At 37.0% G+C, this 16,171-nt stretch overlaps 1 protein-coding gene across 1 annotated transcript; it reads right to left on the bottom strand.

Moving 5' to 3' along the window:
* Positions 1-3,938: 3,938 nt before the first annotated feature.
* Positions 3,939-13,586, bottom strand: LOC149820704 (uncharacterized). Its single transcript, XM_089983786.1, has 22 exons — positions 13,426-13,586; positions 13,210-13,289; positions 11,599-11,685; positions 11,450-11,500; positions 11,214-11,331; positions 11,048-11,104; positions 10,605-10,669; positions 10,365-10,448; positions 8,811-8,861; positions 8,668-8,730; positions 8,412-8,458; positions 8,194-8,263; positions 8,014-8,076; positions 7,297-7,386; positions 7,174-7,212; positions 6,878-7,027; positions 6,691-6,768; positions 6,507-6,592; positions 6,257-6,305; positions 6,043-6,123; positions 5,860-5,953; positions 3,939-4,482 (listed from the first exon to the last, which is right to left on the bottom strand). Exons 1-22 carry the CDS (start codon positions 13,541-13,543, stop codon positions 4,436-4,438), a joined length of 1,668 nt encoding a protein of 555 aa, XP_089839912.1. The 5' UTR covers positions 13,544-13,586; the 3' UTR covers positions 3,939-4,435.
* Positions 13,587-16,171: the final 2,585 nt, after the last annotated feature.

Raw genomic sequence — 16,171 nt, 5'->3', positions numbered from 1 at the left:
AAACTATTTTTGCTATTTTTGGGCTCAATATCAATTGTATCAGTTCTCGCCAAAAAGAGAAAAACCCTGGGTGGGGCCCCACGACCACCCTGTCTTACATGGCCCACCTTTGAAAGCTACTGACACACCCATGTGTCAGTGGAGTTTGATCAGTGGGGTTTAATCCTGTGCCTTCATCTCGGCACCCTCACAAGCACCCTGCTCGCGATGCACAAGGAGATTAGATTCCACTCCTTGATCCAATATACATTTGCATCAAAGAGTTATCATACGTGCGTGCATGCTAGGGTATTATGTACATTATGCATTAAACCCTAAAAATGAATTCTTATAGTCTATTTATTAGAAAAACATGCACAACATTAAAGTTTATTGTGCTTAGACATGTTTTTACGGATTTTAAGACCCAATAACATATATCATATCAGAACTTTATAACACGTCTTTTGACTGGATTCGAACCCAACATGTTCTGAAGAAAGACTAACGCCCTACCTATTACAGTAATAATGCATGGTTGAATTTATTTGCAAAGATATTATATATATATATATATATATATATATATATATATATATATATATATATATATATATATATATATATATATATATATATATATATATATATATATATATATATATATTTTGGTTCACAGCAAATCGAGCTTTATCAAGTTTGTCGAGCAAGCTCGGCTCGATAGCTCGTCCAAGCTTCATACATCGATTCAAGCTCGGCTCATTTACAAAGCGGACGCTCCCTAGCCAAGCTTTAACGGAGCCAGCTCGGTTCAGTGTGCATCCCTACTGATACCTAGTCACAAACTTTGCCGAGTTGGATGTGATTATGGTATAAGAATCAGGTACTATATGAGATCCAAATCCAGATTACACCAGACTTAGAGCTGACTATTGTGCATCCTTGAGAGGGAACCATGGCAAGATATTTTAAATCAAACGCATACCATCCCTTTCTTATTTTTTAGAAAAGTGAGACATAATCGCCATAAAAAAAGCAGAAAATCAAGGTTTATTTTATTTTATTCTTGTGTCTTCTTGGGTGTGATTGGAGACATCCTTAAGAACATGAACAAAAGATGCATACTTCAGCTTGGGTGTCCTTATATCTAGGTTTTGACTTGGACTTGTGGACACAGTCCATCCTTTAGTATACATCCGGTGTGACAATATTAAGATATTTTTGAAATATCATGAAAATTGATGCTATTTTTTTAAAAAAAATTCATGATTTTTTCAAGATATAAAAACATGAGAACTGTTAAAATTTTCAATTTCTCATTTAAAATTAACTAGTTCCTGAATTGACTCAATAACACATCAAACAAAGCACAACTCTTGTACAATTTAAAACTGTAACAAGCTTTACCAGCATGTATCTTGATTATCTTGAGATGATAGGTTAAGACACATGCTCACCTAATCACCTTATCCTCAAATTAATTTTTGAGCATATTTTAACTTAATTTAGAAGTCCAGACTTTCAACATCCCATTTAGAAAAATTGTGATTTTGATTCAAAATAAATACCAAATACAAATATTTTTAACCACATAAAAAGAAGCAATTTGAATTCAGCCCAAATATACTAATTATCTTAAGGAGTACTAGAAAAACTTGGCCATCTAACCCATAGTTACACAAATTAAAAGCAGACACATTGGATTATTTATTACCAAAATTCACTCAATTAGTCATTATTCAGACTAATTAGCAACCATGGTTATTAACCATTGACTCTGAAGAGAGTTTCCTGCCACTGTATTTTTTTTTTTTTTTGGATAATCCAAGGGAAAACCCTTCATCACTGACCGCACATTGGCTGGCCTCCGGTTGGTAAGACCCTTGAGGTCCCCCCTGCCCATCGGGGAGTACACCCAGCTTCAACCTCGCCGCAAAGGATGTCACATGTGGTTTCAAACTTGTGATGTCCTGTCAACTTTGTGACATTCACAAGCCCCTACCAGATGAGAGGAGCCCTTGTGGGCAGGTTTCCTGCCACTTTGTGCATACAATGCCACAAGGGATCCACCTTCCTTACTAGGGGCAATCATGTTTTATCACCTGTCATGGGACAACCACAGTTCAAAACCCATGCATTCCTGGCCACAAAGTTGAACTTGGATGTACTCTCTGGTGAGCAAAGGGGGCCCAAGGTTTTACCAGTCAGAGTCCTACCAATGTTCTATCGGCGATGAAGCGTTTTCCCTTGGCCTAGTTAAAAACACACAGGCACACACAAAGACACAAGCACGCGCGCACACACACACAAATACTAACGTAAAGGGATCATGATGGTTTACTATAAGTATGCGTGTCACATGATTCATGGTTTTCACTGAGTCTATGTATTTTTCTCACACACCATGAGTAGGGCTATTCTTTTTCTCTGCCTCTATAAACCTTATTGTACAAAAGGGGGCATGCTACATTACCCTAAATTACTAAGGATTATACCTCTATAACTAATTTATGAGATATCACATTAACCATCCATTCTTGAAATGAATTGCAGTGATTGTAGGACCAGTTTTATCACGCTGATCTCTATTTTTTTTTCATCCTAACTCTTTCACATTGTTCCATTGAGCCTAGCCTTATGGAAACATGATATCATCATAAGGGTGTTGATTACATGGCAAAATAATGCTGACATATTTTGGGTATGACCATCCAAATATTGCACAATTCCATGGACACAAGAGAACCTGGGGCCCAACAAGGTCTACATGAGCAATGACTAGCCCAACCAAACCATACCTACCTATAACCTATGTCACATGGATACAGCTATGAATATGAGGATACGCCAATTTTTATGAAGTTTTCAATATGATTGATATATAAAGGGACACCAAAAATGGAATATCTACGTGACATAGCCTATAACTTCTTTTTTATAATCCAAGGGAACCCCACCCCCACCCTCTGCCCACCAAGGAGCACCCAGCTTTGGCTTGAGGCAAGGGATGCCACCTGTGGCTTTCGAACTTGTGACATCCAATCAACTTGGTGACATTAACAAGTAACCCCTACCGGATGAGCAGAACCCTTGTGGGCATAGCCTATAACAAGATGGACTACAATTCTGTCATAAAATTTAAAAAAAAACGAGGATGCCTATCGAAAAATGTGAAAAAGTAGCTCCAATGATTAGCACCTTGTCTCTTTATTTTCATCTGCTTTTGTTTCATCTTTTCTGATCTCGGTGCCCCCAGCTGTTTTAGTAAAAATGCACTGGCCAAGCTAGATCAACCAGTGAACAAGTTTCCTGCGACTTTGTTATCAAGAAGGCTCTCTCACCAAGTATTTAACAATCTTTCCTCCTTGCCCATGAGTCCCAAGTTAAGTCCCAAGTTGAAGGCGCATCACTAGTTTGAAACCCAGAGTGCACATCATTCATTGTAACGCAGAAGCTTGGTGTACTCTCTGGTGGACAAGGGGGACCTGGAGTTTTATGACAACGGACTTCATGAAGTTCTTACCTTTGGCAATCAAGCAATGAGCAAATGATTCGATAGAAAATATTATGAACTAAATAAAACAAGAGCAAGTATCAGTAAGCTTAACTGTACTGACTAGCTGTCATCTGCTACCTATACAAAAATTCTACCACTCATGGCAAACTCCTTGAAATGTTGGTAAATATTACAATCTGGAGTTTTCCTAAATAAGTCAGTAGTTCAATATCCCTCTTACTAACTTTAACTGGAATAAAAGAATTAGTAGATCCGTTCCACCAAAAAGGGGAACTTATAATCATGGAATCGACTCCATCATCAGATTATAAGTTCATTCCGTACCGGTCGGACCAGAAGAGTTATCTACATTCTCATTATATTATGAGAAGGGGTCATTCGAACATATGTAAATAAATTGGTTGGTAGCAGATCATGTTTGCGAAAGAGTGTCAGAACCGGCAATTACAGAAGCTAAGTCATCTGTTATATATAGACCATACCATATAAATCATCCATTTAACATGATGATCACATCCAGTAATAATATTCTTCTCAAACAAAATCCAGACAACCAGAACTTTTCCAATTAAGAACCCAATTGTCTTAATACTTGACATCATGCATAATTGAAGATAAGAGCTTGAATTTCCACTAATCTAAGCAGCCTTCAGTCTTCAATAGTAGATCATCTGTGAAGCTGATAACAGATTCCATGGAACAAAAACTTCTTGAAAAAGTAAAAAATCTTTAATTGGTTATTGAACCAGAAAGAGACCACTACAGAAAAGGTTAAACAAGAGAAAAAAGGAATGCAAGTCATGAATTCACTTTGGAAATTTGTCAGCACGGGATGTTTCATCCTAGAAGTTTCCCAAAATAAGCCGGGATGCCGCTAATGTTATACAATTCCACACAATCAGTTGATTTCCCATTTTTTCCATGGCTGAAGCAGAGTACTTAGGATAGGTATGCTTGTAAGCTCCCAGCTGCTGCCAATATAAAACCTACCATTGCACCCATTAACAGTCAGTGTTGAAGTAAATATAATATCCAAGGATAAAGCAGAGGGACATGCAATCAAGACATGCCTTCCATTTTTATCTAATTTATGCCTCAGATGGGGAATTAGTAATGCTAATTTAGCAAGAACCAAGTTCACATGAAAACAAGAAATGATAAATGGAATTTTGCATGCGAATTAAACCATCATAGTTTAATATATTGAAAGGTAATAGATGTTGTCCAACATCCAAAATACCATATGAATACTCGAATTTCACGACCTCATGCCACTAACCTAAGCAGCAACTTGTCACTCTTTTATTTATAAACGATAAACACCAAAACTAGCCCTTAAATTTTTCCTTCCTTTTTTCAGGCAGCACTAAAGCCAGTCTTCTTGTAGAATTCTGTATACATTAGCACTTACTGTTTTGTTTAGTAGGAATAACTACACGTTTTATTTTCACGCTTTCTCGCATTTGTCACTACTTTGGAGTTTCATGAAAATGCTTGCACGGATTTGTCTTTTGTGCCTTCATGAATGAGGCAGTGACTCTCCTTCACAAAACTGCAACTTCAAGCACCTAGGTTTCATGAAATTGAAATGCAAAAGAAACACCAATAACACATGCACATATGCATGCTCACGTGTGCACACACACACAACTGTTAACATTGACAGCCTTGAGTCGTGCGTTTGAGAGCCTAGGTCTCAAATCCAAGGACCTCTGATGTGCTTGGGTTTTGATATGGTTTTGAGATATTCAAACTTCAAAACCCTGTATCTCTGGCCCAACCTTGACAGTCGAGATCCAAAGCATCCAAATGCACCATAAGAAGTTAACCACATTTTTTTCTTTTTGATCTTAATAAATTTAAAAGAATATAGTGGTTTCATGCATGAAGACCACCAAGAGAATTTCAACAGGTTCATAAAACAAGCACCCTAATTGATGCCTCACATTTGAAAAGAACAACTAACAATTACTTTGTAAGGAAATCATTTAATTACTAGGGCAAAAATAACTAGTGAACTTACACCAACTAAAGACCATGGTCATCAAGAACACCCTCTGTACATGCATAGCACATGCATACATGATACATTCCATACGTGCACACACACACACAATCAATCTAGTATATTAGTTGATATTCCTAATAGAGAAGTTTGATATGTTTCATTCAGAGGATACCATCACACCCATAGTTTTCTAGGAAGGTATCTTATGAATGACATAAAATCTACAAGTTTCTTAAGATGAGAAAACAAGGTAACACCCATAAGCCACTCTCCATGCCTCAGTGAATCATATCAATGCTTAAGAGGATAATTAAATTCACCTACTAGTGCCGAATCTATCAATACCACAGGATACCTGTAAATAAAGTGGAAGGCCTCCCAGGTCTTGACTTGAACTCCGGATGGAACTGTACTCCCACATAGAATGGATGATTTGGCAGCTCTAAAATCTGCTTAGTGTTTTACTGATAACAGTAAATACATGAAAGTATATAACTAAAAAACTGGTCATAAGATAGACTATTTTGCATATCCATACCTCCATTCTTCTTCCAGTTTCATCCTTCCCTACAAATTTCAAGCCAGCATTTTCTAGAGCCTCAACTGATTCAGGGTTTACCTAAAAAAGAGAGCTTTTCAGTGTTTGATGAATGACAATATATTCAACTAGAACCACCATAAATAGCAAACAATCTTGAAAGTTTACATTTGTTTGTTACACAAAAAAAACTCTCTTAAATTTTGTGACTAACCTCGTATCTGTGGCGGTGGCGCTCATCCACATACTCAGGATTCTTGTACCTAGAATGACAGAAGGAATGGAATGAGTTTGATACACATTTGTAAGCACAAAGAGTCTAGTTTAGCTAAGATTAACCCACACACACTCACATAAATTTTTTTGGCAAACCAGGCACATGCACAGGATTACAAAACATCATTGATAGAGACTAAACAATGTGCAATTCAGAGAACTAATATTGTTCAAGTTTTATTACATACAGCTTAGAAGTAATACAGTCATAATCGCAGAAGAATGTCTTGCGAGAACCAAGTCTCATTGTACTACCCATATAGGTTCTGGATCCCTGTAAATAAAATGTGAGAATTTGGAAGTCAAGAAACTCCCTAGAAATAGATAGTGCCTCTTTATTCAACACATCACTCTTTAGATAAAGCATCCAACCTCTGGCATAAAAATAACAACAGGATCAGGTGTACCAGAGTCAAACTCTGTACTGTTTGCTTTCTCCAGTCCAAGCACCTGAGTGAGTCCATTAGACTGAACATTTAGTAATATGTACTATAATGACAGCATATTCTCACATGAAATGGTTAATGCATCAGAAACAAGGAAAAGCATGATGACAGACCGAACGTGAAAACTCAATAACCGAGATTTGCATCCCCAAGCAAATGCCAAGATAGGGAACTCGGTTTTCTCTAGCAAACTTTGCAGCTAGGATCATTCCTTCTATTCCACGGTCTCCAAATCCACCAGGAACCAGAACACAAGCAGAATTCTGAAGTCATATACATTTAAGCAAATAAATAATTGATGTTGAGGTTACAGAAAGCCCAATATGTTCATGTGGAGACTAGAAAGATATTCACAAATAAAACTTTATTAGGCAGGAATATAACATATTGCCATCTACCCTGGTCTCACCTTTAGAGTCTCCCAAGCAGCCACATGGACTTGTGGTGCCTGCATATAGAACACGTGTCAGCATAAGGAAATATTTAAAAGCAAAGAATATCTACATCAAACACAAATTTAGGCATTTGATACTTCTTTGGCTTTCTTATCTTCAAGGTCAGTAGCTGCAACCCACTGAACTGCAGGCTTCAAGGAGCACGAAATACAAGCATGTAAAAGGGCCTGAACAGAAGATGAAAATCAATGCATAGTAACTTAGCTTGATAGAAAATTTAGACCATACAAGAAAGTGTCATCATCCACATCTACTGTTATTATGTTTAGCCAAAAAAGTCCTAAATAATCAACAGAACTTTTTAAATATGCCAGTTCTATCAATTAATAATGCCATCACTCCATATGCAGACAAGTTAAGCCTTTACTATCATTTGAAAACTTGTTTAAGCAAGGCTGCATCAAATGCAACGCTTGCACACACAAGCACACAACCACATGCACATGCAGATGTGCATCTCTCTTAGCAACACTTATTAAAATTTGTAGAAATTAGTATGATAAAATAGCATCCAGTCACAAGTGTTGCTAAATCTTAGCAACACTTAGACAGGTGATGCAGCAACCACTAGCCGTGTTTCATTTGTAAATATATTTTACTAATGGACTTGATGTTTCTTTCTCTAAAAACAAGATGAATTAGAATGAAACCACCAAATCATTTGATGCAGTGAAGGGGATCTTTCACATAATCAGTTTCCTTTTAAGAAAAGCATGAGGCACATCAAATTATGTAGTCTTCAATTAAATGAGGATACTATAGGAACCATCAGAGAAATATGCATCCAAGAATACCTTCAACACAGACAGATATGAATCTGACAAGCCTGTGTATTTCCCAACCATAGCAATCTTTACCTGAGCCATCACACAACCTAATGATTTCTTACATCATGAAACAGATTTAATTGTAGAAGTAGCTAATTCCAATGGTATCGCCTTAAGCAAATAAGCTTCTGAATGGTATTGAATTACTGTGTTAGTGAGATTGTCAAAGGTTTCTGCTCGCTTAGTCCACTCTTGTAGATCAGGAGGTCTAGCAATACTGCAAGAGGACTTCAAAAATAAGTCATCAGAAAATACATCAAATGTAATGCCTCTTAAATGTAGTAGAAGCTTTCAAATTGTAGAAGTTAGTAGTTGACAAGAAATCAAAGAAGAAGGACCGCTACAACTAGCAACATGAGACTCACCTTAAACAATTTAGTTGCTTTAAGATGGCATTATGAGCATTTTGATTCTGTGAACAATAAAATCCTATAATTAAAAAAGAAAAAAGACAAAATTTCTAAAAGAAGCATTAATGGTTAGCATTCTTGGCTGTCTATACATACACAATGTACATTATAAAATACAAAAGAATTCTTGGTGTGTATACACATTTTCCCATGAATGCTTGTATGCCTAAATTTGCAAGTAGAAAATCTAGCCAAGGTACAAATTGCTTACCTGAAGTAAAAGGGGAATATGCCATATGTTGGGAACATCATGTATACTGAGAATATTTTCTGCCTAAGGATGAAAGGAAAATGAGGATAACAACTTGAAAAATCACCCAACTGAAAACACCAAAAAAGAGCATGAACATGTACCGGGACATGGCAGAATTGTGATAATTTCTCCTTTGTGTTGTCCAACAATGGCTGAAAAAAAGAACAAGAAATATGTTTCGCTTTTAGAAGAACCCAATCTAATCCACATAAGAACATCTAAAAGGAGAAAGTTATGTGGGGGAAGAGGCTAAAGGAGCCATAGTTACCACATAATGGCAATAGCTCACAACAAACTAAATTTCTTTATTGTCATGCATTAATAACACAAAATAACAATAACATGAGCTACAGAATCATACCTATACTTGAATGTAGAAAATTATGAAAACAGGAAACAAAAAAACTTCTGACAGCTCCAAATCGACATGCTTTTAAGGCATTGTTAATGTACTAATGCAGTGTGAATGTTTAAAAAAAAGGAACAGAATAATGCCATGATAATAGAATTTTATTGTTAATGGCATCAGTAATGGTAAGATGGATTATTTTGAAATTAGTACAATTTCTGGTGACTCAGAAAAGGCCAACTCCAGAGCATTCACAAGACAATCAGATGTTTACATAATTCAAATTTGAGAAATAGGCTACCACACACCCACCAGCATCCCCCCATACCACTAGGGGTGCACACGAGCCGAGCTCAGGCTCAAAAAGCTTGGCTCAAATCTAGCCGAGCTTGAAAGGCTGTGTACAAACTCGGCTCGAGTTCAAGCTTGAGCCTAGCTCGGCTCGAGATGCACTAACTTATATTTAACAAAAAAGAAATTAACTGTGTAGAGGGCGGGATTTGAACCCAAGACCTCACACATACACGGCAAACACGTTACCCACTTAGCTAAAAGAGAGTTTTATGATTATTAACCAACAAAAATACTACATATCCCAAACGTAGTCCCCATATGTCTATATTAGCCGAGCTTAATCGGGCTAATCAAGCTTAAACACCTATTCGAGCTCGGCTCGCTTAATTACTTGGACGAGTCCGAGTAGGGTTTAAACGAGCCGAACCCAAGCCATGCTTGAGCTAGCTCGGCTCGTTGTGCAGCCCTACATACCACCACCACCACCAGAGACACATGCGCAGGTTTTTTTATTTTTTTGAGAAAGAGAGAGAGCAAAAAAAAAACACTGAAGAAAATATCAACAAAACCATACCATGTAGGAGTTCAAGGGAGCTCTGGACGCATTATGTTGCGGAACAAGAGAAGAAAATGAATGCTGAACAATGTACTGGGTTTTAGGGGATTGAAGAACACAAGACATAAGAAAAATATTAAGTATTTAAATGAAAAAGTGAAAAAGAACAGCTGTAGACAAAATCAAAGGGTTAACTTGTAGACTTTAAGTTCTAGGTCATCTACCCTAGTGCAATGTAAAATTTATGGAGGAACAAGGGAGCACAGATAGAAATATAGACTTCAAAGTATCAATCCCATTGTTACTCTGGGACATTGTTTTCAGTTTTTCAATATTATGATCAAGTTATCATATTTATACTGACCAATAACCTAGACAATGTAAACAAACAATGACATAAATATACAAAAAATACAAAATAAAAAATTCTCTGGCATAAAATTAACAGAATATTACCTGCGCAGAACGACATGCCAATAGTTGAGGTGTCAGTCCTAGAGCCCTTAGTTCTCTAACACTATGCTGTGTTGGCTTAGTTTTCTGCATAAGCAGTTATTCAAATGATTAAGTGATGTTAACCAAAATCTCCAAAAATATGATATTCATATCACATGTTAGAAACATAAAGTCAATCAAAAGGAATCTTAAAATCATTCCAAATATTGTTACGTTAAACAGAAAAGTATGAACAATTACTTGCTCACCAACAACACCCAACACTGGTACAAGGCTCAGATGGATAAGGCAGAAGTTTTCTTGTCCTGAGAAAAATAAATTCCTCCATCAGAATGCTGGTGAACTACCAGGTCCACCTTCACATACAAGAGTGCATGCAAGCACATGGCCTTTGTGAACTGCATCTACCACAGAAACTACAAGCTTTTGTAAATATCTACTTGAACTTCAATGTCTTCTGACAATTGATATTATGTGGAATATACAGGCCCAGATTTTCCCATAAACAACAAGAAGAACTACTTGTGGAGATGGAGGATGAATAAGTTAACAAGTAAAAACAAATCAAATAAATGAATGATCCAGGCTAAAAACACAAAAAATTCAAACAAAATGAATGAACAGGAACTCCCCAGAAGAAAGCCTATCCTAACACAAAAATAGAAAACTGAAAGAACACTCGCCGGCTGAATAAGATAACTGCCGCAAGGCCTCAATGAATGGCATTGATTCAATGTCACCTGCATTAGTACAAAGATATCACTGAATAAAGGATTACCAGTGAAGAAAGCATTTCAAGTGTACAGATTTTACAAAATATCAGTTTAAGAAATCTAATCCATCACGCACCTACAGTTCCTCCCAATTCAATTACACAAACATCAGCAGGACCCTCTCTTCCATCCACAGGAATGACAGCTACAGATGCAATACAGTCCTTGATGGCGCCCGTGATGTGTGGAACAACCTAAAAAATAAAGAAATAACATTTGTGGGTGCATCTTACCCGATATAAAGTGTGGTTATTTGATTCTATTTATTATCAGGGGTACATCATGTGTACTTTGGCATCTAGAGAATCATACCTGAACTGTTTTCCCAAGATAATCACCTCTCCTTTCTTTGTCCAGAACAGACTGAGGACAGGATTATTTCAATATCAATTGACTAAATCATTAGAAATTCCAGAACATAAATTTCTTCCCGCATACTTTCATGCCAATGGAATATGCACCTGATATATCTTTCCAGTAGTGATATTATTATTCCGAGTAAGTGTTACATCCAAGAAGCGCTCATAGTTTCCAAGGTCTAAATCAACCTATTAAAATCAAAAAGCCAAAAAACAAGCTTGAGAAAACAAGTATGCAGAGACAGAGATGCACTGTGAACTATTTAAAAGATAAGCACCGAGAACCAAGGTAACCGCACTAATAGGATGTGAAAGTATCAAACAATAGGTTTAAGTCTTGACTATATATTTTATCATTGCAGTACACTGTGCACACTGCAAGACTGCAATTAAGGTGGCAAACGATCACTATCATCAGATTTCATGACGCTTATGCTCATGGAAGTCTCCTTACAAAAGCAAACCATATCTATAGTATAGTGTGGGCTGCAGAAAACAATTAGGTCAAAGAGTTGTTCCATAAGCATGCATTTTTCACATGAAGTCTTGATTGACTTCATTGTCCAAACAACACTAACAAAAATGCCACACATGAAATCACAAATGAGTATCACTCTTAGACTAAAATGCTCCATTTTATATGACCACATCTAGGACAAAGAGAAACTTGTGTACAGAGAGAGACTGCTATTTGATAGGCAAGCTTTGGAGAAGAGAGTCAATATTTGGTTATGTTGTTAGTCGAAGATATGGGATCAAATGATAAAGGGGATCATCCAATCACCTGTCCAACCAATAGTTTTCTCCATGTGTTGGCTGTGGAGGGTGGACCCATGTTCTGTTGGGGCCACAGCCAACACTGTCTTGTGATTGGTCGGAAAGGTGAGCACTCCAATCACGTGATCCCGTTTCTCTAATGAACCCCACTGGTTTTTCAAGAGTTTTTATTGCTTTGTACATGTATGATCTATATAACTTATTTGGCAAGAAACAAATGTTGGATAGTGTCACTGTGATGTGCAAACAGTTTTTCTAAGATTCAAAATTCAACAGCCCACAGTGCCTTGAATTTGCATGGTTGAAACTTGAAACTTTTGGAGATTTACGTTGAAACGTGTCGGTCAAATTTGTGTTTCCCACTAAATAAACCACGCTGAATGCATCTATGGGGTCAGATTGAGAAAATGAAACCCACATCTCTGGAGGAAACGTGTCGGTCAAGTTGTGTTTCCCATTAAATAAACCACGCTGAATGCATATATGGGGTCAGATTGAGAAAATGAAACCCACATCTCTGAAGGATTCTTAAATGGATAATTCATAGATATAGGGTGCAAGAAAGGCGCATCAAATATACAGGCAGATTACCCACAAGAGATAACTCGTAAAACTGCTGCATCGAGAAAGTAATTGCACATGAAATTGTATGTAACTCCATGATCATACAACCATTTAAAGTCCCCACATAAAATCAAAGGCTTCCCACCCAATAAAATCATGACCAACCACACTAACCTCAAAAAATCCACTCCTAAACCACGCCAATTCAAGAACCACCCAACAACAAAAACCAGTAGACGAATATTCTTTTTACACAATTATACTACTTTTATGCGACTCATAAACAAAACAAGCAACTTAGGCCACAGAAAGGCATGATACTTAGCAACTCATGCAGTATTAAAAAAGAAATCTAAAAAGGAGGAACCAAACCTCGCCACCATCATCGAGAACAAAGACCTCTCCGTGTTCAAAAGGGGACATGGTTCCAGCGTCGGTGTTCAAATATGGATCTAAAAAACAACACCCATCAATAAAAAAAGCAGCATCCCTCCCATTCCAACATCCAAGCAATGAAAAATTTAACACTGTTTGTATGATTGATTAAATATGGGGAAAAGCAAGAAAAAAAACGAGATGGGTGGGCACCAATTTTGATGGAGGTGACGCGGAGACCGCATGCTTTGAGGACGACCCCAATGCTGCTTGCCGTCACGCCCTTCCCCAACCCACTCACCACACCCCCCGTCACCAACACGTATTTCATCCTCTCCCTGTGTGTGTCTCTCTCTCTCTCTTCCAATCTCTTCTCCTTGTTCCTCTTCTTCTTACTCCTCTCTATAATCTTCGCAGAGAGAGAGAGAGAGAGAGCGGGAAACGGTAGTTTTTAGTTTTTACTCGGCGTTGAATAGAAGCGAAGTCGATTTCGCTTCGAATTCTTTACGATGTTTTATTTGTTCTTGTTCAGCCCTCTTGGGTCAAACCACTTTTGCAGGCTTGGCTCTGTTTGGGACCAGGCAATCTTTCAAGTTCTAAGTTGGTTTGATCCATAATTACAAATCTCGTTATCAGGATATTCTCGGGAAAGCAAAATCTTAAAATTTGATTTGTTTCAGAAAATTTTGAAGAAAATATCGGTATAATTAAAATTTAAAATTATATAAAAAAATATTCAAAATATAAGAACATTAAAAATATGAAAATTAAATATAAATATAACATTAACTTTTTAAAATATTATGCTTTTTGAAGATTAAATTAATATTTGAAAATTTTGCCATAGCATTTTTTGTGACTATGGTTTGATTGGTGATGACTAGGGATGGCTGTGGATAGGGGAAACATGGCCTGCCCTGCCTTCCCCTGTTTGGATCGGGATGGAGGACATGAAACGGGGATAGAGGTTAAAATCAAAACTTGGGCACGTTTCTCCTCGCCCTGTTCCCAATCTCTGTTAGTAAAATAACTAAAATACATTTTGATGGTTAGACCTCCTTCTTTTGGATGGGGCCCCACCCCAACTTCGCCTTGTTTGAACCGAGAATGGAGGACATGAAACGGGGATGGAGGTTAAAATCAAAACCTGTGCAGGGATGAAGGCGGGGATGGAGGGCAGAATTTTGATAGGGGGGCGAAGGTAACGACCTTGTCCCCCTCATCAGCCCCAGTCCACTGCCATGTGACAAACAATTTTTTTGCCATATTTAACCTACTGAAACAAACCCTAAAGGGGTTTGGCATAGTGGGATGGGCTGCTAGGCATGCAGTTTAGGTTCAAATCCTATGGGTGTCGTCACCCTTTACAAGTTGAAGCATGGCGACTCTCTAAGGGTAAGAGTAAGCTCCACCAAGTTTTTACACTGTCAAGACAGTGACCGGAAGTACGTTAGGCATAGACGCGCAGCCAGGTCTTTGTTCTTTGAGACAGTTTGCTTCGAAAGGATTACTGCCCACGAGAGTCTAAGGTCACTCCAACTACGCTAACCCTTTTGTTGGAGTCGGGATCCAGTGCAATCACATGGCACAAAATTTGTGCATTAAGCACCTCATTGCCCTCCATCAAGCCTTGAGTCCCACAACTGACAGGCCTGTTCCCAAGATGAAGGGTGATCAGGTGCTTAATGCACAAATACTTGTGCAATCATATTTCCCCTGACCTTTTCACCTTTGTTGTGGTGACAAACGTTTTAAATGGTAAATTATGGGTTAAAAAAATATCAAGACATTTTAATTATAGGTTTTTCTCATGTTTTTTATCCATAAAATCTTGGCAAATTAAAAGGAAAATTAATTTTAGATCACATCAATAGTGGAATCTTATTGAGTTCTAGCCCACCACATGGCATCATAGTGACAAATATCACGAGATTTATGAAAAATCTTGTGATAATATCGCAAGAAATTGCTTGAAAGTTTAAAACGGTAATTTCTCTCAAGATTTATGAAAAAACATAAATACCATGATTTAAATGTGCTATTTATCATGTAAAATCCATGTATTTTTATTTTTAAATAATTTTTATTAATATTTTCTTATAAAAATTATTTTTATATTTTTAACTTATTTTTTTATTGCCAATATTTTGCCAAAAAATATGAGATTTATGAAAAAATTTGAAATTCTCACGAGTTTTTTGAAAAATGATATTTTGACGTTTTTAACTTTTGTCACTATGCATGGCATTGACCGCATACATTATGTTTTGTATTCGCACCATGGAAGGATGCTAGAGCTTACTTAATTGAGGGGTATTGTGATAAAATCTCATCGGGGGCAACCTCTAGCATGATTATTGAAAGAAAATAGAAAAGAAAAAATAAAAGATTATATTTTTCATACTTGTTGTTGTCATACTTGTTTTCCAACTTATATGGGATTGGCTTTATGAATCTTATTTGTACATTCCTTCTTGTTTAAAATCAAAGTGAAAGCTAATATTTGCAACAAGTAGCCTTCAAGAAATAGTAATAAACAAATAAAAAAAACACACTTCCCCACTTCCATCTCAATTTTGACTATCACAAGGATCTTGACTACCACAACTAGAGATGCAAAACTGTTCGGATCCGGAACAACTAAATATATGGAGATTAATGGAGAACAACCATGAATTGCTCGGATCCTGGATAGAGCTTTTGCAATTTTTGGTTGTTTCGCATTCGATTTTGATTTGAATCTCCATATAAATTTAGTTGTTTCATATTCGAAGGTCACTTCGCTCCCTAACTCTTTTGCTTGCTTTTTTTTCGCTGTTTAAACTTTAAAAAAAATGTGTGATTGGCTTTGTGTGCTTCTCTTTTTTAGTTATAGTGTTGTTAGCAATAGAGGAGCGGTGACATCTACTCATCTATGAGATTAAGCGGTGGAATAAAAGACTTAAAATCGATCGCTTTG

Source organism: Nuphar pumila, chromosome 12, assembly GCF_984573655.1.
Source record: "Nuphar pumila chromosome 12, dmNupPumi1.hap1.1, whole genome shotgun sequence".
Lineage (NCBI taxonomy): Eukaryota > Viridiplantae > Streptophyta > Magnoliopsida > Nymphaeales > Nymphaeaceae > Nuphar > Nuphar pumila.
Note: the sequence above shows the minus strand (reverse complement) of the source record. Positions and strands in the feature narration are given on the sequence as shown.

What these genes read in the sequence shown, in the direction of transcription:
- LOC149820704 (XM_089983786.1), bottom strand. Translation starts at nt 13,543, where the DNA reads ATGAAATACGTGTTGGTGACGGGGGGTGTGGTGAGTGGGTTGGGGAAG. An exon ending in CATATCTGTCTGTGTTGAAG is followed by an intron (nt 7,387 to 8,013) that starts GTATTCTTGGAT and finishes TCTTCTGTTCAG; the next exon opens with GCCCTTTTACATGCTTGTAT. An exon ending in GACTGTATTACTTCTAAGCT is followed by an intron (nt 6,306 to 6,506) that starts GTATGTAATAAA and finishes CTGTCATTCTAG; the next exon opens with GTACAAGAATCCTGAGTATG.